Raw genomic sequence first — 24,333 nt, 5'->3', positions numbered from 1 at the left:
GACGAGCTCTTAGAAGAGCATTCACGATTAACAAAAAGATCAGAAATTTAAATAGAAGACGAATCAATGGGCCAGACGTTGATATGTAGGTTGAATAAAAAAATTCTTCCTTGCTATAGTTAACATAACTGGCTAATCAACTCAATAAAAAAGAACAAACGTACTAAAAAGAGAACGACGTTAAAATGAAATTTAACCTGATAGGTCGGTGGCTCTTTACAAGCTGGCGCGTGACACGGATGTGGGGCAAGGTACTCGACGCCGGGCTCTGGTTTCGTCGCGACATTCACCATATTGCACTCGGACTGTACTTTAGCCAATAACCGTTTCTTCTGCGACTGCGAGGAGTATCCAGAGCTACTGCTGATTAAACAACTCATATATTATGCTGCCTTCCTTTAGAGAAATTTTCGATCTTATTAGATAGGTACCTGCTGACATGATGTTGCTGCTGGGGCTCGTGTTTAATTAATTGCGTGGTCTGTTGATGTGGCGGATGCTGAGGTAAGTGTTGGTAGAGGTGGGTGTGCGCTCGACCAGGACTAGCTTCGCCGTCGCTGTCGCCAACGGTCACGCAGCTGATGATGTTCTTTCTTTGCGTCCTCTGTGACGTACTATGTGCAGTAACGTGTCCGTTCGTGTGGGACTGGGTAGTCGAATGTGTCTGCTGCATCGGTTGCACCACCCTGGGCGTCGATTGCGTGCTGAAAATGGAGAACGCCTAGGATCAGCAAACAGTAACGCGATCGGATTGATGGTGAACCCGGCTGGATTTCATGTAGCAGGTTACAACGTGTATGGAAAATGGTATCGAACGCTGCAGGTCGTAGTGTTAGTCTGCGATCGAAACGATGCTGATTCTCCAAGCTCCGCAACCGTATGTGTTCGTTCAGAGACCGTCCACACATTCTAGGCATCGAACAACAATGTGCAATTTTTGTGGTCTGTGTGACTTCACCTCGCGATGACAAACGCGTTAATGCTCGGTAATCCCATAAATATAAGGCAATAACATGTATCTACAAGCGTTACTTAGGCCCGCGTATAACTACCGGATGATGTATGGATAAGGTTGTGTAATTGTAGTGTGCTTATTACTGTTACGGTATAATGTACCTTCGAATGACTTCCTCGCGGACTGGACGTCCATCGCCAGACAGGCGAGTTGCCAAATTTTGACAGGCTCCGCACTGGCGATCTCCACAGCTGTCAATGATATTCATGCATGATTCCACTACTTTCTATTCTACCAGTAGGAGATACTAAAGTAAAACTCTATCCACGATATTCTAACGCACGGAACTCCAAGATATGTACAGCAAAAACGAGAAACTCGTACACGATATACATGTTCGCAAAAAGCCGTACGAAATTTCGAAGCAAAAATAACAGCGAGACTAACTCAGCCTGGAAAGACACGGTGCTCGTTCGACGAGGAACAAGAGGCCGTCTTCCGGTCGATTTTATTACAACGAGCTCTAGCTATAGTCTAACGACTCTCTACCCTGCCAGTGTCGTTGGGCGATTACTCACCATTTACCAGGTGTTTCGTCCTCGCTATCACTGATCGTGATAACGGAAACTGCCGGCGACGGCGTGTCGTGGATCGTGATGGTTTGTTGGCGACCGGACGTAACCTGATGATGTTCTACGTTGTGACTACTGCTATGCTTGCTGTTATGGTGGTGCTGCTGCATGGTCTGCTGCTGCCAATGACCGCCACTAGGCGAGTGCCGTCTCATGTTGCTCGGCGGCGTGCTCTCCTTCACCCTCTTTTTCACAGGACTCAGCTGTTGCGTCTCCTTCTTGTGCTCGTGCCTGTGTTGCGACTGCTGAGGCACCGTCACGTGGTGCTGATGGTGTTTCCCGCTACGCTTTGCCCAGCTCTGCGAAGGATGCTCGACGAGGGCACTGGTGTTATATACCTCCGTGACAGGGAACACTGGCCGCTGATCCTTCCCCAAAACAAGGGAGATTAGTTAAAACACCGTTTGGTGGGCCATGGGCACTGATCTATCTTGGCAGGCCTACCTGCAGGATGGCTGAACTGTCCACGATCAGTGGCCTTCCCCAGTCTCCAGCGTCGCTCAACAGTGGCTGCTGGATTGCTGTGTGCTGCGGCGGCAACTGCTGCCAGGATGGCACGATGGCAGCCATCTGACGACTCCCCCCGGGCCAGGACGTCTGCACAGCGTTCTGTGGTTAATAGGTGGTGTTAACGTTTCGATGTGCGCAAGTGTTGCATCCAGACTGCGGACTTATATTTCTTTTCATTTCAAATTACCCGAACTCTCTAAGTGACTTCAATCTCCTGAAAATGCTTCAAAGAATTTTGACCTTGCACAAAGATCCGCAATCTAGGCACATCGCAAGGATGTCAGGATATCAGAATATTACCGTTAACAACATTTGACGACCAGTCTCCACCATCGACACAGGCACAGCCGCATATTGTTGTTGGGCTGCCGCAGCCGCTGCGGCAACGGCCTGCTGTGATATGATGGAGGGCTGGATCTGTAACGGTCCTTGCTGCGCTTGCGGAGGCTGCAGAAACCGTACAGTTAAACGATCGCGAACAACGCGGTTACAATATACTGATATCACATTTAATATAATTTAATATAATGATATCATATCGGAAATAATAATATCACATTTACTTGAGCAACAACTACGTGTTTCGCAGGACTTGGCATCGTCTGATAACTGGGTGGGTGACAAAGTAGCCCAGGTACCAATTGATGCGGAAAGTCGTGCACCCCACTTCGCCCACTATTCGATCCGCTGGATGAGTTACTGTACTGAGTTGCACGGCGACTACTGTTACTGTATATTTGATACTAAAGAAAGAATAACAGTATGACAGTTACAACTAAACCGTGTATCGGCTAGATACTGAGTTAGTGTGTAATCGACGTCGGTTTTCATTCATATTAATTGTACAGCGAAGCAGAAATTGAGAGCATTATTCTATGTATTACGGTATTATTTTATTCGACAAGTTTACGAACCAGATTATCGTATCCCGTTTGCGCAGTACGATGCTCTCTGACCAATCGCTGTACTTGATTGGTCAGCTGGTTATTGAAGGTGAAGGTGACAGCACTGCCGTTCGTTGTCGGCACGAAATTCGCTACTAACGACGTCGGCGGGGGTGGCTGGGGCGCTGGAGGAGCTTGGTGATGTGCCGGGCTTGCCGTGAAGTCGCCTGCTCGCCGGCAAACCTCCATCATCTGGACGGAAGCCTTGACGTTGTTGCAATGTGCATAATCGACCAAATGCGCCAGAGTGACAAACGCGTGATTCAGAGCCTCCCCAGGTGTTATTCGGCGCTCCTGAAAAATCGGAAACAACACATAAAGAATACTACTTCCTTTCTCTGCAATAATAACTGGTCGTTGCCTCCCGATGGAGACAACATGAACTAGATATTACTACCTGGTCCATTGTGAGCATCCTCTTCAAGAGGTCAATGAACTCTCTTCTATCCGCTTTCTCAGCCAGAAGCTGACCACCCTCCAGGTCAGTTGGCACATTCACTTGACCAATATCGTCGAGACAGTTAAAAATATATTTTCTCGCCTCCTTCGACTTTATACCGGTCTCGGTCTCGTGCTCTTCAGGTGTTTTCAGTCGCCAAAACGGATATGTGCCTGAAAGAATTGTGTGAACGTTTACTATACAGTTTTCAAAATAACGCGCAGGGTATTTGGCTGCATATATAGTTCATAGCTAACAAATTCTTCAGAATGAACCAATGAATCATCCTCAGCAACGTAATTGAATAATTTCTTTACAAAAATCTTCCCGATAAGTAAAGTATTAGTAAACCTTCTAATAATTATGTTACACTCAGAACAGACTTTATAATATTCTTTTAAACAACAGCACCGAAAGTCTGTGTTGATTGTTTTCCTTGCTTGTCTTAAAAAATCATTTCCGGAATTAAATAGCAAGTGAAAGAGGTTTCTGAAAGACGATAGTCTTTGGTTAGCAGACAGAAGCATTTGATAGTGTAGTAGAACATCCTGCAGAGTCAAGTGAGTATGACGACACTTACTGTCCATGTCCCTGTAAAAGAATTTGGTGGTTTTGCTGGCGTTGTTTAACATATGCTCCGTCGGTAGGCCTTGCGTCTGACTAATATATCGAATCTGATCATATTCGGAGCTGCCGGGGTATAGAGGCCATCCTAAAAACAACTCCGCAACCACACAGCCGAGCGACCACATATCTATCGCTTCACAATACGGAAGTCCAAGTATAATTTCAGGCGCACGGTAGTATCGCGATTGCAGGTACGTGTTGCAGACGGCTTTCGACACGTGGGAGGCCGACCCAAAGTCGATTACTTTCACACGGTATGGCTGACGTACCGGGTCCACCAGCATGATGTTCTCTGGCTTGAGGTCCGCATGGATCAACCCCAGTTGCTGCAACCATACATCATACATTATTCATCCACTAAACGGTCTCCATAAATAAATTTGTCTCTATCATCGTTGAACCGTAAAAACGTACGGCCTTACCTTGAGCTTCAGCAGGGCGGTGAGTACTTGCTGAAGAATCGGTCGGATGTATTTCAATGGTAGGGGTGAGAATTTGTTTTGCTTCAAAAAATCATACAGATTCTGCTCGAGCATCTCGAAAACCAGGCAGGTGTGGGACTTGTGCTGGAAGCACTCGTAAGCGCGCACAAAGTTGAACTCATCCGCGTTTTCCTGACTGAGCCGAGACAGGATGGAGACCTGTTTTGAACCGAAGATATACTTAAGACACCGAACGTAACCAAATGACCAGTTTTGGATTTTTCGATCCCATCACCTTGAATATCTCAGCTGTTTTCAAGAATAGAGAAAAAAATAAAGAGAACTATTTTGTTTGAAAGGGCCACCATCATTATAAACTATTTGCCTCTAGACTATCGGCCTGATGAGTGCATCTTCCCCCAATGCTTTTCAAACGGAAACGTATATTTCGTATCATTATGATAGTTAAGATCAACAGACCAATAGTTAGTACTATGATCTTTGCGTGACCTTGAGTATCGTTTAAAGAAATACCGTTGACATTTCTTTTTTGACATTAGTAGCAACTGAGATACTCAAAGTGATCAATAAATTGTAGATTTTATGTATTCATGAGATCTCGATAGTATTCTCTTACCTCAATCTGACCTTGGCGCGCATACGATGGATGGTTCTTCAAAATTTTGATGGCAACAATCTCATTCGTTCCTTTCTTCCAGCATTTCACGACCTACAACAGACCCAAAGTGCGATTCATACCTCCGAAAACTCGACCAACTCCTTGCTGCGTGAAGCACGCATCGGAGAATGCGCGAAAGAATTTTCATATAAATTCACCGCCGCGTTTCTGCACACATTTATTCAGACTATAAACTAGTTTTTCTGATTCATTCCTGAGAGCTGGAAAGCAATCTCCGCGTTTCATTGCCATGCGGCGCGGCGGCTTTTTTCTTTGAGGACAGAATTAAAGCGGCAGGCTCTACGGAATCAGTACAGGGTACCAGTTTCATGAGGATTGTATGTAGGCGTTTGTTGACATTGCAGACGTACTTTATTAAAAATTCCGTGTACTGAATGCTCTTTGAGCCACTAGAAGTTACTTTCCAATCTTTCTTTCAACGCGCTCTCCAAAGGTGCAACGTTTAAAGAGTCTCGCCGCCACTTTGAATAATGTTTATTATAAGCGTATTTGCAAACCACAAACTTTGTTATGTTCTTTAGAAACTGCTTAATGCATCCATAAAGTTTGAAGTCGATATTTTTGTTAGTTTCGGTTGAAAAAATTCGCCGTTTAGTAGAAAGTTTGTTATAAACGGTCCCGAATAAAGCATTCTAACTTTGGATACAATCACTTTTTTTGCAACCAACGAACTTTATTATCTTCTCTAAAGGCGGCTAGATGCAACCACGAAGTTTGAAGTTTATATGTGTTTCAGTTTCAATTGGAAAAGTTCGCAAAATGGGAAAAGAGACTGATCAGAAAGGTGATTAAAAAATGACTTCACACCTGTCCAAAAGTGCCTCTGCCCAGGAACTCAAGGACCTCGTACTGATTGGTCATCGAGTAGAGAACTTCGTGCTGGACCAACTGGTAATCTCCATCTCCCTGGGGGTTGCTGCCGCCACCGCCCCCGTTGGCAGCGTTGGTCACCTGCTTGCTATGCGCCGTCATCCCTGTCTGCTTGTGTTGCTGCTGCTGCTGCTGCTGTTGTTGTTGCTGCTGCTGCTGTTGTTGTTGCAGCTGTTGTTGCTGTTGGGTATGGTGTTGCGACACTACAGTACTACCCACTGCGTTCGTCGCGTTGGCGGAGTGGACTGCCAGGCCGTCACCATTACCTTCCCTCGACCAAGTCTTTCTCTGTAGGAGGAATACACCTTATACAAAAATTTTTAGACGTTAAGAAGATCGTAAGTAGTTTCCGCAAACTTTAGTTAGTAAAGGCTGAACCCTTAACTTTTTCTCTCCGAGGGAGACACCCTGGTCATTAGCAAATCGCTTTCGTTAGTGGGAGACGATTCACACACTGTAAGAGGATTGCATCTTGTACGAAAATTGTTGGACGTTAAGAAAGTCGCAGGTAGCTTCCGTTACATCATCAATGAAACTTAGTATAACGATGCTTCTATAGACAGTTAGTAAAGGATAACACCTGGCTCTTGTCTGCTGAAGAGAAGTATACTTTGAGTAACATCGTTTCGAACATTGAATGACGACTTTTACAAGTTAAAAGGATGATAGATTGACCTTTTTTGAGATCATTACAACTTGTACGAAAATTGTTGCTTGTTAAGAAAATCATAGACGTTTTTGCTGCTTAGTTAACAAGGGGCAATGCTTAGATATTGCATATTGAAGAGGAAATATACGTTCGATAACGACGTTTCAGACGTGAAATGAAAACTTTACGAAGTAAAGCATGATGGATCGAGCCTCTGTAGGAGTATTATGCCTTGTGCAGACATTTTTAAGCGTTATGATGATCGTAGGTAGAGCTTCGATAGCTATAGTTGGTAAGGGACGTTTGGTGACGGGTGTACGTAGGAGCAAACAGGACTCGAACGCCCAGCAGTGCCGTACACAATACTACTTCAAATGCTAAGTGATGTCTCCTTATTTAAACCTTGATACAAACTTTCAAATTCAAAAATATTTTTTCTAAAAGATAATGAGAAATGTAAATACTCGAATCAAGAGATTAAAATATTCTATTTCAAGCACCAGACTACTAAAACGGTATCTCCTGTTTAATTTCGCATATCATTTTCCTCGAACTGTACAGCATTTAATACTGTAAATGAGAATCGTTTATCTCAAGAATTTCAGCTCGGACGAGACACAATCTGAATGATCAAACAAGGTCCATCGATCACGGGATTGATCGGGAGTGTTTCTGTGACGAATGTTTCATCGAGAAGCAAGGTGGCGCTGATAAGATGAAGATCTTTGGTGTATCGAACGTTTCAGGAAAATCTTCGTCATTAATACACGAGGCGTTCTCCGAACAGAAGTATATCGCGATGACCGACATGAAATATGAAATGGGAGCCTTGGATGCTCGGAATCGATACGTGTAACTACGCCACACGGAAAAGTTGCCCGACGAAAAGACCGTTTGCCCGTGTGCCCATCGCGCACCTTACTGATCGACGACGGAGCCGAAACGATTGCCTTGGTTCGTAATTACTCCCCGAGGATGCCGGGTCGTTAAAGGTAAGCGAGCATCGACAAAGGACGGTGCAGCTTTACGACTTTGCCAGAACAAAGCTACGTGGAAGTTGCGCTAACTACGAACCTAGCGCCTGGGCCACCGGATACTACTGATTATCTCGGTACAGATTGCTGCTCAAGGATCATCTGGAGCCCACCGATCGTGCACTGAATCTCCATCTGATTGGAGTATCTGTTCTAGGAACAGGCTTTTCTAATGGAAGTTTTGTGGGACCAGACTTGGGCACCAGAGTCCCAGAAATATCATGTTTACTTTCACCAGATACAGGTTCACGCTATTTCTGACTAGACTTCTACTCAATTTTAGTCTGCATAATCGCAAGAATGCTGAGGCTATTTTTGCTAGGTCTTCTTTTAGCTGCAAAATGCTAGAAAATCGTGGCATTAATCTTAGCTGAATTTTTTGAAAACCCGGAGAATCTAAATGAGTAGTTTTTAAGAGCTGTTGGATCTCCTTTCAGCTTTATTATATTAGAATATCATGGGACTAATATTGCACCTCAGGTTATCTTCAAATTAGAACATCTAATTTTGGTAAGCTCAGATGCTGATTCCTAAACACAAACTATCTTTGCTGAATCTTGTTGTCATTTCTTAACTTTGCGTTTTAGAGTTTTACAAGCAAGGAACAATGATGCGATACATTTTCCAGAAGGTCCAAATTTTGTCTGAATAAAACTTTGAATTTTGCACCACTAAGGACCCCCCCCCCCCTCAGAAGTATGTAATTTCCAATTTGGATCTTTGTCTCTCATCGTGGTAAGTGAAAAGGAAGCTAAAATTGTAAAAGTGTAAGACGGGGAATATTTTTAGCAATAGGAAGGAAGCATTAACGAGTCACAGAGAGAGAGAGCACAAGAGCAGACACACGCTGCAAAAGGCGAGGTTCGTTATCGCACAAAGCGGTGGATCCGTGGATGAGTCTCGAAATAAAATGCACGCAGTCGTCGGATCGACTGCGCCTCTTCAACGGTATCGATGAAACACCGAAGCAAATAGCACAAAGGGATGCGGAGCTACACCTGGAAGGATGGTCTTCGGGATACGGAGATGAACGTATCTCGACGAGATGCAGAGGCCACGGATACATAGTAATCATTCCTCTTAGGATCGGTTGCCGCGGATACACTACTAACTCTTCTGCAGTTTTTGGTACGGTGAAACTGGAGCAAAGTCATGCGATTTTTCAAGAAATTTCGATACATATAGGAAATCGAGCGTCAGCAAGATTCTAAGAGGAAGTGCGATGAACACTATTATCTTCGGACCATATTCTTCTGGTAGAAGAATTACGGTTTTATCAGGAAACTTTTCTGACATTTTAATCGGACGTCCACAAAGTTTCTTTCTTAGAAGACGTTAAAATTTAACTGCTCGATAAAAAATTCTCGTAAATTTTGAAGCACTTGATAACCAGTTACTTAGAAAGTCTGTGCCTCCACAGCTGCCCTTAAGCTGATCATGAGATAAATAGACGGACGAAAGTTCTACATCATTATTGAGATCGTCATGTACGTGAAGTATTATTAGGTAAAGACGTTTTCCAGTTTGTTATAGGAACTTATTGTACTCGACGGTATACAAGCTGCTGAACAATGCACTGATTAAAATTGCTCTTATCATTTTTCCAAGGCAAAGTACGCCAGTGCTGCATCACTTTTATCGTTCGACTGGCTCAACGTTAATTACCCCTAAAAATATTTAGCTTGTATTGCTATACAAAAATGACAAGATCGAGTTTATTAGAATTTGACACGATTTGTATTAATTGAAATCTCAGCAATTGTAAAATAAAACACGTAGGACAGGTCGTTCGACCAGCATTGCTAGGATTAGCGTCAAAGATCCGGAGTCTAATCAACAGGTCTCCCTTTGCTGAGACATTATTTATCTTGTCTGAACGTATAAAAAATCTAAAACTGATTTCGATTGCGGCTAGGATCCAGCAGAAAGACGGCAGGAGAAGCAATGTTTACGCACGGAGAAGGAAGGTGGATACATTTGATTAGACTGCAGAAGTGTTAAACGTGCAAACGATCCTCGGGTGCAGCTTACCCTGGTCGAGATACGTCGAACGAACCCGGGCCAGTTCGAATCGAGCCGTGGTCGATCGAAAGAGTAGAGCAGAATCTCCTTGGAGTAGGAGAACGGGGCTTCGGCGTTAACGCTTTATTTATAGCCGTTTCGAGCGGTCCCATCGAGCGTGTATCGATAACAGCCGTGAATGCATTCTGTCTCGCGATTATGAGCTTCTAATCGTAACCGCGACCAACAATCGCCGACGTCCATCTCGGCGAGATGGGCCGAGAAGCGTTAACGTCGGGCTGACCCGCGCGGTCCTGGGGTCGCAACGATAGTAATCGAGGCTCCCCCTGATCGTGATCGCTGCGATCGTGTCCCAACGTGTTTCGTTTCTAGTTTTCTTTCAGGTCTGTTTTGTTTTAGCTTTTTCGTTTCGTGAGTCTTTGTCGACGCGATGAGATCGCAGGAATCGGCACCAACCTTCTGGCTACAGCGTTGGTACGTGTCTAAGAGCTTGATCGTCGAGGCTCGTACCAGGGTCTGTTGGTTCGGGCTACTCTTCTGCAGCGCATTATTATTGTTGTGCAGCGAGCTAAACGCGGTATTAGCACCGTTCACGGAGTACCGTTGCTGCAGCCCGGTATTGTCTAATTGGTAGTCGCCGGTCGATTGGACCAATGCGTGCTGGATCACCGGCTGGCTCACGTTGTACTCCAACTTCCGTTTCTTACTGTGATGGTGAACGGTGTTGTTACTGCTGCTGCTGCTGCTGCTGCTGCTGCTGCCGTTGACGCTACTCGTCTGCTGTGTTTGGATGAACATGTCACACATTCCCTGGAATCACAAAGAAACCGCTTACTGTTAATCAGAGTACATCTTCGTCGATATTTTCTACTAGATCTAGAAATTCATTCAGCGCCTCGTGAAACCCTAATCGTAACGACTTGATTTCAGCTTTGGTCACGAACGGACACATCGATAACTACTGGACTGGCTTATTACAAATTACAACAAAATTCAATTGAATGTATTATAATTCTACTGAAATTGTATTGGCCTTTTAAAAATGTGTTGCGACACCGAGGCACTCAGGACATCAGAAACACTGTAAATAAATATACAGCGTATTTTTATGCGAAATAAAAATTGTCTGCAATAATTGCAAGATACAGAAACTATATAGACAATCATTTTATTACCTTCAAGTGGTTGGAAATATCGCGACAAATATTTTGAATTCTTTAAATAATTTTTCAATAATCAATTTTTAAATAATTTTTTAAACAATGTTTGGCAGTGGATCTTCCAATTTTTGTTATAAATGCATAAAATCCGCAGTCTTGTTATACATAATTGCATAAAGTCGACAGTTCAATAATAACAATCAATACAACAACGAAATAAATATTAGTAACTGAAAAGTTTCAGTGAAAATCGAAGAATTAAGTAAAGCGATATTAAAAATTAAGATTTTAACGTTACGGTTCCATTGATCGGAAGGATTGAGATCGAATGAGATTACGTATGTTGTAATATTAAAATTATTGCGGAGTTCACTGCATTCCAAGAAACGAAGTTTTGGCAATTTTACTGCACACAAACGTTGAAGAAAAGTTTCCAAGAAATAAAGGAGTTTTAATAAAAGTAATTATTTGAAGATTTGGAAATCGATTTATCTAGGAACGAAAAGTATTTTAGTGTGGCACCGAATGAATTTCCGCACCTAACGGTTGCAATCAACATGGTTTACGAACGTTTGTCGCTGTCAGTGACGTCTAGGATTGGATAGCAACTCGGGCTAGTGGTATAGACGTCTGCTAGCAGCAGATAAGTAGGACCAAGACGTCCTATCAGGGATGGACAAACAGTAAAAGTTAGATCATGGTCGTGCGATCAGCTTGATCGACTACGGTACCGATTTCTGCTTGACAATTCTGGTCGCAAGGAATTTGCCTCTCAGACATTTCTTAGGCTCGATGCATCATCTGAATCGATTACTTCATATCATTCCTATGATACTTGATATTTCGATAGATTAATTTTCATAGTTGAAATTCAGATTCTGCACCGGTATGTCGTATGTCCTGCCGGCTGACGGACTGGCAATTTCATAATTTGTTCCATGGTATTATGACAGCTAATGTTTTAACCTCTTCAAGGATGAATTTTCTAAGGACAGACAAAGACGATTTTATATTTGTGTGGTTAGACATACTTCATACAATACGAAATCGTGGATATCGAACAAAATAAAAACGAGCAGAAATCATTACGAGCTTGGCGAGAATTGCGTTTAGGTATGTGGCTGTACGGTATCCTTGAAGAGATTAACGATGAACAAGAATATAAGGAAATCGCGCAACGTGAGACATTTAGAATTTGCACTTAATTAGAAATTACAAAATTATAGATTTCTAGTCAAATATTGTCTATATTCATCAACAAATGCTGTCATCATTTGTCTAATGAATTCTTTGTAATAATCATGCGTACTTCATAATACAGGTGTCTCTTCTTTGCTCAATTCAAGGTTCTCAAATTCATTCAAGTTACGATTTAAACGGTTTATCTTTCGTGGCCAGTCGGATTTATATATTATTAGACTGCGGATTTTATGCATTTATGGCAAAAATGAGTAGGCACGATTTAGAACAGTGTTAAAATTAAAAGAAATTGAAAACGTCCACATATTAATCTCAGCATATACAAAACATTAAAGAAAGAAAAAAAACTTTAAATGCCTGGCTCCTATGTCTTATAATTAACGAAGACAATTTTTATTTTGCATAAAGATCCGCAGTCTATTTAAAAAATTTCCTTTATCCATGTCTTCCATAATTTAAACACGATCACATAAATCTGCAGTTTAAAGATGCATCTTCACAAATTCCAATTGCTCCCAGAAGAGTTAATTAGCATTTCTCTATTGCCAAAAAAGTCTCGAAAAATCACCAATATAAAGGTGGTTCATTCAACGTTATTCAACGTATAAATGTGCGCAAGGCTCTCAAAAATATCGTTCTCTCAACAATTGAGCAAAGCACGCCTTTCTCCGGGAATACAACAGTCTCACGAACGAAGCCCGACCCAAATCCGAAGAATCGACGCACGGATCTGTGTCCGACATTAACAGAAAATCGAAAAGCAGATCAAGTCCTTGAAACAAGAGGCCCGAAGCTCAATTATTTATCAAACACATCCGGCGACCGAGCCGTTCAAACGATCATTCAGTCGACCTCCTTCAGCGTTCGAGATACATCATCGCCCACGCTAATTCGCGAGACGGATTTTCGACTTTCTGACGTCGAATTGTAACGACCGAGGTAAACAGCGGAAAAACATTGGGGACCGAAAATAAGCCGAAAGGAACGATACGCCACGTTTCGACATAACGGAATATATTTCACTGCAGGGGGGAACTCGGGTCACGTTGCTCCGATTTAGACGAATGAAGAACGCTACCATCTTGGTGCGGCCGCGCGGCGTAACTTTGGTAAGACGAATTTTGGCAAAAATAATGTAAGGCGTTGTTGTAGAATTTCTACGTTCACAATCTAACGTTTGACCATGTACCTACTTTAATCCTTGTCCTTCGTGTTAATTTGATATGATCTAGTTATTGTCCCGTATATGGATCGTTTTATTAGTTGTGAACGACGTGAATAATTCACGACATCCACAGTGCATTATGGAAATCAATGTCTTTTTAATCGATGCTAAACTACGCATTGTTCAAAGTCTGAGACACGAGTGGTTGTTAAGAAGCTGTATTCAATTCAACTTATTCCCATTTTACGAATTTAGAAGGACAATTTTTCGTGTTTCATGAAGTAAGACGAAACCAAAGAGTAATTACCGAGTACTTAAGTTAAATTTCTCTTTAATTAAATTTTGTGCTAACTAACGTGCCTGATCATCCAAAAAATTACGCTTTAAATTAATAAAATCATTTTTAAATAACAGTGGCAACAAATAAATGGAATTACATTTGGGACTCTATGAAACATACAGAATATTCTAGCTTTGCTTGGAAGATAAAAGGCGCGTGATGTCACAAATATTTTGAAATACCTTGAAAAGTGGCGAATTGATAGATACGACATTTTGACTGAGAACGGTAGAATAGGAGACACGAGGAAAATGGAGGAATGAACGGATGCGGATGAATTGGACACTGTGTAGTTGAACGAACATTGGGTATCGTAAACCAAGTCCGATTGCTAAGCACGAAGTGATTATTATTATTACTATTTAATGGCTCTACCGTATTGATTCTTCATCGTTACAACAATTTGTTATCGTGGAGCGGATTAGACTGTCCAAATGGAGGACAGGCGTGGTTAGAACTCGGCTTTCTCCACGACCAACAATTTCGACTCTTTCGCTCGCCCACCAGAGATATAAAAAGTGTACGCGGCGAGGGGGCGTACGTCGACGACTATGAATATTTTCGAGTCTCCTTCGCGTGCCGGTGGCTTTGTATGGTTCCTCGGTGGTTCGAGCCAGCGGTTCTCAAAAGCAGAGCCCTGTCGACAAGACAGCCCCGAAAATTCGCGCCGCCCGGGAAGCCGGATATCGAGCAGGACGCACATGTATACATATAGCACTCGATTATACAAGCATAATCCTTGGGGCAGGAGAGCCAACGCGGAATATATCGGAGTACTCGGCTGGTTGAAATATTCGGAGCCCGGAGAGACTGTTCGCTAGCAGAGAGCACTACTCGAAAGCCATCCGGCGAATATCAGGTTTCCGCGCGCGCGTTGACGGTCGAAATAGCTGCAACACGGGAAAACGTTCTCGGACCGCGCTGTTGACCTGTGATTTTTCGGGCACTGACACCAGTCACTGTCTCGTCACTAGTTGTCGTAACTCGAGGCAGATCCCGAGCCGATCGCGGTCGAAAGTGTTAACGAATCGACGAAGATCCAGCGCAGCCCCCGATAGTGTCGAGAGAGAAAGCTAGAGCAGCTGGTACTAAATATCTTTGTTAAATGTTGAAGGATTTTTTGAAAAATATCTTTGGGGCGGTTTTATAGTATAGTTTGGTGCATATACAATGTCGGATTTTTAAATGAATAGCAATAGTAATAGTTTTGATAATACATAACAGCCAGTTTTAAAGAAATTCTGTTTTTTTTCAGTGAGTAAATTCGACTTGTATAAAGATTACACGAATTTCGCAGAATTCATACTCGTAGAAAACTTAAAGTGAATGATAAAATACGGAATTTTGAAAATATTCGTTTCGGCAAGAAATGATGCTGACAATGGACAATAGACTGTAAAAGAGATTATGTCGTAAACAAGGGCATAACGTAAAGCAGGGAGGCTAACAGTTAAAAGTAATAAAAGTACCGTATTTAAGGTGCATCGACCTAACTGTACTTGTCCTTAGAGCATGCTTTCTGAAAATTTCGTTAAAAAATATTAATGTTTGTCGTTACGGTGGCAGATCAACTGAAGGTTCTCCAATAAAAGCAGTTATTTTATAGTCGGTTACTGTGCTGAAATTTTTCTTTTTTAGTGTAACGACGTTTTGAGAAAATATACTTATGACAATTTTATAACGGATGTGTTAGAGTCCGTGATAATTTCGTGACAAACATATTAATATTTATAGACATGGTGGCTGATAGTAGTAGATTCGCCAACTTTGTCCACATTAGTTGCAGGATCTTCATTTGATCAGCTACTGTGTTTGTAAATATGAATATCTCTCAATTAAATTTCGAGGACGTACCTTTAAAACACACGTACCATAAAGTGGTTACAAAGCTAGTTTATGAAAAGTTCAATAATATTTACAAAAGTACCTAAAAATGATGATTGTCGTCTTTAACATCGTCCTGATCTTCCTCTTCGATAATCAAGATTTCGTTATCGCAGATCTCGAATTTTTTTTATGTAAAAACATCTTTCCTTCGCGAGAAGAAAGGTTCTTTCATACGGTAAAACTGTTACGTAAAATTTTTACATTAACATCAATTCCATAGAATGAGCATTCAAAGTAATACCACAATGAAAATGTGAAAAGAACACAATTGAAGTAGTTGTTGAAGTATTTACGGTAGATAGGAATTAACGTAAGAGTCGAAGAATAATTTTACGTACAGTGAGTGTAGAAAGTATTCGTACACAGCAATCAATTTCAACAAAAACATTATAGAACTTTGTTTATTACAAAAACGTGTTAACAAAAAAGATGTGTACATATTCTTTGAAATCTTCAAAACAAATGTCATAAAAAAGAAATTGCTTATTTATATTCTTTATGAAACTATTAACAAAAATCTTAAATATGGATGAAAATATATGCGTAATAAGTATTCGTACACTTCCAACTTTACAACAACGTCTCTTAATTTTTATACATACATATAACAAAAATCAATTTACTTGTTATTCTAGTATTTAGTTGGATTTTCTTTAGATTGTATAATCGCTATAAGCCTTCGTGACATTAACTTTACCAACTTTCTGGTAATTGTACTAGAAATGTTATTCCATTCTTGCAGTAGTGCATTTTTAAAATCTTTTTTTGAAAAAATATGGTGATTTCGAATTTTTTTTCGAGATGACTCCATAAATGCTCTATGACGTTTATGTCTGGAAACTACGGAGGGATTTTTAACTAGTGTGGTACATTATACAGGACCCATTGTCTTGTATTGTATTATAAGCATTATGTTTTGGATCATTGTATTGTAAAAAGATATAGTTGTCTTGTAGTTGCATTTTATTTGCACTAGCTTGGATATGTTTTTTAAAGATATCAGTGTATAATTTATGGTCCATGATATCATCGATAAAATAAAGGGATCCAACTCCATTCGCACTCATACAGCCCCAAACTGTGACACGATAATTATCTGGTAATCCGTGGAATATCAACATAGATATAATTAGTATATGTAGAAACCTTGTCAGAACAGATAGTGTCCTTCCCATATTTAATGTACGTAACGTTAGTAGTCCTAAAATGGGACGAAAAGGAAAGGAAATGACTGAAAGTGAAAGAAAAATTATTATAAATCTGCATAATAAGTGCAGAACATTACGAGAGATTTCGGAAATTGTGAATAGACCGAAGTCTACAATTCAAGGCATCATCATGGAATAACATTTCTAGTACTAGAAAGTTAGTAAAGTTAATGTCACGAAGGCTTATAGCGATTATACAATCTAAAGAAAATCCAACTAAATACTAGAATAACAAATAAATTGATTTTTGTTATATGTATATATAAAAATTAAGAGATGTTGTTGTAAAGTTGGAAGTGTACGAATACTTATTACGCATATATTTTCATCCATATTTAAGAGTTTTGTTAATAGTTTCATAAAGAATATAAATAAACAATTTCTTTTTTATGCCATTTGTTTTGAAGATTTCAAAGAATATGTACACATCTTTTTTGTTAACACGTTTTCAAAGTTTTTGTGAAATATAATGTTTTCACATTTCATCATTATTTCTATTTTTCTTCTTTAGTTAACGTTCCTTGCATTCGTCTTTTATTATATCCAGCAATGTTCTCCTCAGTTCTTTCCTTCATACATATTTCCTTTCTCCAGTCCACTTTTCTCGTGCGTCCCTTTTATTTTCTTGCAGCAGTCTCTATGATTCCCTACATTATTTATATTTCCTCTCTTCACTCTACTTTTCTCATGAGTCCGTTTTGTTCTACCTACAGCAATCTCTTCGGCTCTCTACAATATTTAACTCCTATCTACTTTACTCGCATTTCTATTTTATTCCAACATAATCCCCTCGATTCTGTTCTTTGTTAACATTTCCCTTTTGCAATCAAATTTGCCTAGTTTCCCTAGCGACCCTCTATCGCTCTCGCACCAGGATTTCTCGGAGATCATTATTTAACCCCGCGATTAGGATTCTCCTTGAAAAGACTATTTTATCGGCACCCAACGAAGTGTCTTTCCCTTGTAGGCGATAAATTTTCCGATCGGCCGATCCCACGGCACAGAGGATCGTAAACCGAGAGCGAGACCAAGACGCGCTGAATAGTGGGATGAAATGCCAAAGTTGCGTCTTAATCAAAAAAAGTTTGATACAAATGAGATAAAACGAAATTCTTTTATATTAAAGCTGAAATGTTGTAGAATAAGGGAAAAATAGGGAGAATGTAGTATGAACATTTTTTCACCTTGATGAAATATGTTAAACTTGAAGTATTCTAACAAAATTGTGATTTCTCCAACACCTTGTACAGTTCGATTTTTTAATGACATGATATACATCATTTTCCGTAGATGTTGAAACGCTGATTTCAAATTCGCTCGCAAAATTTATTTTTTTGTTTTGAAAATCTTTAAGCAGTAGATAATTATAGCAACTGGATTTGAAATCAGCATGTCAAAGTCTATGGAAAATGATGTGTGACATGTTATTTTAAAAAAAACCAACTGTACATGGTATTGGATAAATCACAATTTTGTTGAAATATTTCAAGTTCAACATAAATTTTTAAGGTTTAAAAATGTTCATATTACATTTTCCCTATTTTTCCCTTATTTTGCAACATTTCAGCGTCAAAAATTCTTCGATTTTGACACAACACCATCATTTCACACCACTGTGCGCCGCCGCGCCGCGTCGGTTGATTTCGAAAACTGTAGGAAAGATATGGATACGAAAAGTTTTCTGCGAGACCTAATCTCTGGTTTACTGGGGCGATACCGTGTTCACAAAATTAAGCCGGCGATAAGATAACTGTGTGTGCGTGTCTTCGCCCTTATCGATCGCGAAAAAAGGCTGCGCACGTGCGCGCGGAAACCGCGAATATTCTCGAGTGCCTTAGGGGTAAAATCGCCGACACCGATTTCGACAATGGTTCGACACTGGGCTCGATGGATAACTTTTACAATTATTTTCACTAACAAAGAAAGTCAACTTTATAATGTTATCAGAAGCTATATTTAAATTTCTATTGTATAGCGTAATCATATTCCATGAGAGGTCTGCTACCCTCCTGGATCGGTTCTCGTTCTTAACACTTTTTTTTATGAGTGAATGTCAACATTGTAAACACTGTTTTCATTTTTTATTATTATTATTATTATTATTATTGAATTTTTGAGAGGTATTAAAAGGGCGTTTGGCCCGTTGATGTTAAATAAATAAATAAACTTTGTCTAGCAAAGAAAATCAAGCACCACACAGAAAAATACATATAAAAAACATATTCATTTCATATACGTCAGAAGTACAGAGTTTGAAAAACGTGCAGATAAAGTGCACGTATACAAAACTGTTTAGAAGTTTATTTGAATAAAATAAGTTTATATTTTGTTGGTTTTCCTAATAAAGTTTCTAAGAGAAGCGGCTATAAACTCGCCTATTTAATATGCTTTTTATATTAAATGTTTGTATAATTAAAGGGGTTTCTCTACCCCGTTTAATAAATATTCTTATTGTTATTATTACAAGAAGTAAATATGGACCATCTGACAATTTGTGATTAGAATTTCTGGAATGTCATGTAGACTTTGTACAATTTTTATTATTCTAATGAAGTAACTATAAACTAAAGAATTTGAAACTAATCATTTGATCAATACTGGTAAATTTAGTATTAAAGATTGTATAAACAATGATCCTATATATTTAATGATAATTTAAAAAGTCAATTATGATATGATTTAAGGTAGAACGTTCCAGCAAGAGAAGTAAAATTTTTGTGTGTGTGGTGCGATTTTCGCGTCCTACCCTCTAAGATCGCGTCCTATCCTCTAAGATTACGTCCTCAAGCGACGGTTTCTTCCCGTTCGAAGAAGTGCGACGCAAAAGGGGTGAACAGGTCCGAAAGGGAGGATCGATCCACGTCCGATCCGCGTGACGAATGTTTTGGAAACTTTCGATGGCTCCGATTCAGTTGACGCCCTCGCGTCGACCCTCTCTAGCGTCTGTCTAACCAGGTCCCCGTTCATCCGCGTGCACGACGTGCTCTAATTATAGCGCTGCTTGTCTGAAATAGTGTTGCGAGGTATTATGAACGATCTACGGTACCGCAAAGTACAGTTACGTTTACGCTGGTCGTCTCTGAGCCGGGAGGGAGAGTTCTGCTAAACTAGTACACGACGAGTCGCGACAGATAACACGCCGATAGCTGCCTAATGGATTCCAAATTATACCACGGGGGACGCTAGGATTAGGCGAGAGACTCGAGAGATAGCGTAGAAGACACTTCTTTATTGTAGTTTACTGGCAGCGGGATGCCAAGTTTCTGGGCTTTTTGTTGTTTCATCGATAGGCAGCCAGATATACAAGATCTCTAAAACTTTTCGTCACACCGATTTTCTGATATCAATAACAGTTTCTTATAATATTGTGTGTTAACTATACAAAATTAGGGGGAAAAATGTTGTACCCATCCTCAGGTGATTAGTGTGAACCTTGTGGGAGATTGCAAAAGTCTTTTTATGAATTTTGTTGATGGTTTAGATCTTTTATTTTGGTAAATTGAGTGAACTGTAGGACGTACAGTAAATTCTCCCTAATTGACGCTCAGCTTGTACACAAAAATGGACAATTTAGGAAAAAGAGATACGGTTATTCCAGCTCGTTTTTATAGTTACCGATTGTCAACAACGATATAAAACTAGTCGCAAGGCTCAAATAAACGTATCTCCTCTTCCCAAATTATCCATCTTTATGTATAAACTGAGCGTCAAATAGGGAAAATTTACTGTACATAGTTTGTGTAGCATTATAATGGTTTGTACCTGGCAACCGAGATAAACATAAGATATGTAGCCACTAAATGATTATCGTGAATTAAAAGTTTCATAAGATATAGAAGCTCTTATATGAAAATACAGTGGCCCACAAAAGTGTTCGTACACCTTTTAAAACGCAATAACTTTTTTGAAATTGGATTAAATGTCATGGATTAAATTTTTTTTTAGGTGATAGAGAGACTAGTATATTAGACAATGACCAAAATGTCTTTTTTAAATTTTGCTATTATTTGGAATGACAGGAAAAAAACAAAAAACTCCCGTTTTTTAACTTTTTTATCTGAACTTGTAACAAAAATTTAAAAAATGTCTTTCGTAGACCTCGGTAACTTATATGCGTGCTGAAAATTTGATCGAAATCGGTTAACCGAGAGTCGAGCTACAGGCGTTGAAAGATTTAAAAAACTGCAGACTTCTTACAGTTTTTGATCAAAATCGTAACAAAACTGCGACTTTTGCCATCTTTAATTTGTTGTAACTCGTGACAACGTCAACCGATTTCGATAAAATTTTCAACATGCATATAAGTTACCGAGATCTACGAAAGACATGTTTCAAATTTTCGTTATAAACTCAGATAAGAAAAAGTTAAAAAACGAGTTTTTTATTTTTTTGTCATTCCAAATAATAGCAAAATTTAAAAAAAAACATTTTGGTCATTGTCTAGTATACTAGTCCCTCTATCATCTAAAAAAAAATTCATGTCACTTAGTCCAGTCTTAAAAAAGTTATTATGTTTTAAAAGATGTACGAACACTTTTGTGGGTCATTGTTTATACCCGTCCATACTTATTTATTATAAGTATAATTTATATTTACTTATTTATATAAAGAAATAAGTAAATAAATAAGTAAACATATAAATAAATAATTAAGTGACCGGTAAGCTATGAATGGGGGTGTACATTTTTAAGTGCGCTCAACTAATTTTTTTTTATAAATTCAAAGAATTCCGATATTTTCTCTATGAAACATTAAATAGTTTACACTTTGTTTGACAATTTCAATATTGTATTCTCAAACGGTTACTGTGATTCAAGAGACACACAGCAAATAAAAAATTTTTGTGTGAATTTTATATTTTGTCGAGATGGTCAACTGAATTATAGTATTTACTTTACGAAGAATCTAAATATTTGCAAGTAAGCTTCAGAAATATTGCATCCACTAAAAAACTTCACCAAGAAGATAGTACAGCATGATATAAAATAAGTGAACTACCCTAACATTTAGCTTGGAGAAGGGTTATTAATCCTCATATGACGTTATATATTTTATAATAATGGTCTGTGGCGTTATTGCCAGATCACCGACTAGCTACTTAATCCGCGTCACGATTTTCTTAGTAATACAATATAGCTATGTACATTATTTCTTGTTCGATGATTGAGATTTGGATCTTCAGGTCTGATACACTTGGAACACTGACGACCGTTCCGAGTATTCTCGACTAGAGTGACTCTAATTTAGTTATGCGGCCCACAAACTTGCATCCGAACGAAATCGTTCTGTCATTGTTGCCTCGCCGCTGTGCCAAAGTCTCGCCTGGTATATATTCCTCCGATGGTCGTTGGTTTCTCGAGGCCTGATTCGATACATTTCTAAGCACTGCAGTAACGATAGAGCCCTGGGCACTACCGTAATTTGCTTTTCTTGCTGAAAGTTCACCAAACTTCAACTTGGTTTGATATTTTTCGCATAGCGACAATCTACTCGCACTAAAAGGGTTAAGTCTTATTTTTGAACTGACTCTGAATCTTCTTAGGTCTAAATCAATCAGAATGTTTCACCCAATAAATCGATCAATGGCTAACGTTGATTCCTCAGTATTAAACTACGGATCCTTATGCATTCAAATTTTTCAAACACAAGAAAGTACTAACGAAAATCTAGACGATGCAAGAGATTGCACTTACGAAATACTCGAGTAAAGAATTCGCATGCAGATTCACGGTCTGTACTTCAATGAACGGCACTCTCCAGCTCGCGATGCATTGAAAAGGTACTAATTAGGGATGGATGATTCTGAATTGATGCTCTGAAGAAACGATTTCTTATTTTTTTGACATTTGGGATTGAAATGAATCAATTTTTTTTGTTATGAAGCTATCTACAATTCATAATCACCGTAATGCCATTAATTATTGTGTTATATATACAATAGACCATATATCACCGGACCATTTACAACATTTACTCTTCCTAAATTCATCAGTCCTATATATTTAAATAAACATACAGATATATAGTTACGTTTTTATTGAAGAACTTATTGAAAAAAGAATTTTAAATAGGGATTATCTTTATTATGAATCGTTAATTTTCGTCTCTTTCGAATTTCATTATACTATTGGGTTTATTTTTCCCATTTGAATAAATAAATAAATAAATAAAACTTAATCTTGCCAATCGATTCTAAGGTGCTATAAGAATTAAAACTGCATTTTGGGTCTTATTTTCAAAATCGAATTCCGCGATAAAGCAATTTTAGCCACGCAGTATGCATATGGATACGTAAATAATATTTCGGTATTTAAAGAATCGATATTTCAAGGTTCGATTTTCTAGTGAATCAATCTTTGTCGCCGCGATACAGAATCGATTTCTTTGCAAGAATCGCCCATCCCTAGTATTAATATTAATACAGCGATCCATCAATGTGTCCTCTCTCCTCCGACCACGTCGCATTCATTAACGTTCTATAAATCAAAAGACATTAATCACGTCACTCATATCCGTCCAGCAGTACTCTTGCATCAAACTTTTCCGCTCGACTATCATTTTTTTAATTCGGCCAAACTTTGTTAATATTTGAACAGCATCGGCAACTTTGATCCTCAAGCACTTTTGCAGCTAATAAAACTTCCGTCGCGGTAAGAAGAGAGTACGATACTAGAAGGATTTATGGACGACGATAAAAGCCAAAACACACTTACAGGCAATGTTCGGGTCGTGCTCGGTCCGTGCAAATCCAACTGTGCTCACATTAGCGGGCAAGTATCGTGTCAGGCGGTTCCGATCAAATACTGAATGAAAATTGTCACGAAAAGGCTCAGACCGAGCTTCGGCGTTCGCCTTTGTACTTTGCCAAATATAGAAAAGGACAGCAAATTCATGGTAGATAATAACGCAATGTGAAACTTCTTTATTTTTTTATTTTTTCTTAATTCTATCAATGTAATTGTTTTTGTGTTTTTCTGATTAAAATAAGACCAAACACGATATAATTTAGGTAAGATTATATCTTACAAAATTTATAAGTTTTATGAAACGTATAAATATACTTTTCATATTAATATTTACTTATATTTTTTAAGAAACCAGTAAAACGCCAATTTAGACATGTTTATTTGTGTAGTTTATGATTAACAATTAATATTTATAAGTAAATCTAAACAATATCGTGTTTGGTTTTATTTTAACCTGAATTTCATTCAATACTTTATCGGACCTGCCTGGCATGAGATTTGCCCACTAATGTGAACACGGTTGGACTTGCACGAACTGAGAACGACCCGAGCAAGGCCTGTAGTGTGTTTTGGCCTGCTCTCCCTTGCGTCGCGCACATATCGGCGAGACGCAAGCGCGACGCATTTCGCGAATGAAAAAGTCGATTGACGCGCAGCATACTGACAAAAGAATCATCTTTACGTAATAATCAGCTCGCAGCCAGGGAGGCGGAAAGTCTCAGATCGCTTGAAACCGGTCGACCTTTATTATCGCATCGCAGTAGATCGCGCGCGACCGTCTCGAGGATTCAAAGACCCGTCAGCGAAAAAAAATCCTTCTTGC

The 24,333-nt window shown here is 39.4% G+C and overlaps 1 protein-coding gene and 1 long non-coding RNA gene across 18 annotated transcripts in view; one reads left to right on the top strand and one right to left on the bottom strand.

The window, feature by feature from the left end:
• Hipk (Homeodomain interacting protein kinase) overlaps positions 1-24,333 on the bottom strand; it is an 80,736-nt gene that overhangs the window by 22,536 nt on the left and 33,867 nt on the right. For 7 of the 17 annotated variants that reach the window (XM_076519591.1, XM_076519592.1, XM_076519578.1 and 4 more), the window contains exons 2-15: positions 10,261-10,614; positions 6,037-6,387; positions 5,167-5,259; positions 4,530-4,748; positions 4,061-4,433; positions 3,436-3,653; positions 3,012-3,335; positions 2,661-2,840; positions 2,398-2,544; positions 2,032-2,196; positions 1,534-1,955; positions 1,117-1,206; positions 432-704; positions 198-363 (exon numbers count right to left, since the gene is read on the bottom strand). In XM_076519591.1, the coding sequence (XP_076375706.1) occupies positions 198-363; positions 432-704; positions 1,117-1,206; positions 1,534-1,955; positions 2,032-2,196; positions 2,398-2,544; positions 2,661-2,840; positions 3,012-3,335; positions 3,436-3,653; positions 4,061-4,433; positions 4,530-4,748; positions 5,167-5,259; positions 6,037-6,387; positions 10,261-10,611 (3,372 nt within the window). In that variant the 5' untranslated portion in view covers positions 10,612-10,614. Of the gene's footprint in view, positions 1-197; positions 364-431; positions 705-1,116; positions 1,207-1,533; positions 1,956-2,031; positions 2,197-2,397; positions 2,545-2,660; positions 2,841-3,011; positions 3,336-3,435; positions 3,654-4,060; positions 4,434-4,529; positions 4,749-5,166; positions 5,260-6,036; positions 6,405-9,813; positions 10,068-10,260; positions 10,615-11,534; positions 11,628-24,333 lie in introns of those variants that run through there. The other 10 variants (XM_076519581.1, XM_076519587.1, XM_076519579.1 and 7 more) reach the window with 9 other exon arrangements.
• On the top strand, positions 10,513-10,955 carry LOC143258953 (uncharacterized). Its single transcript, XR_013032880.1, has 2 exons — positions 10,513-10,650; positions 10,735-10,955. It is a non-coding gene; the product is annotated as an uncharacterized LOC143258953 (long non-coding RNA).

This window comes from Megalopta genalis, chromosome 3, assembly GCF_051020955.1.
Source record: "Megalopta genalis isolate 19385.01 chromosome 3, iyMegGena1_principal, whole genome shotgun sequence".
Classification (NCBI taxonomy): Eukaryota; Metazoa; Arthropoda; class Insecta; order Hymenoptera; family Halictidae; genus Megalopta; species Megalopta genalis.
The sequence above is the reverse complement of the archived record's forward strand: the minus strand, read 5'-3'. Positions and strand labels throughout refer to the sequence as shown.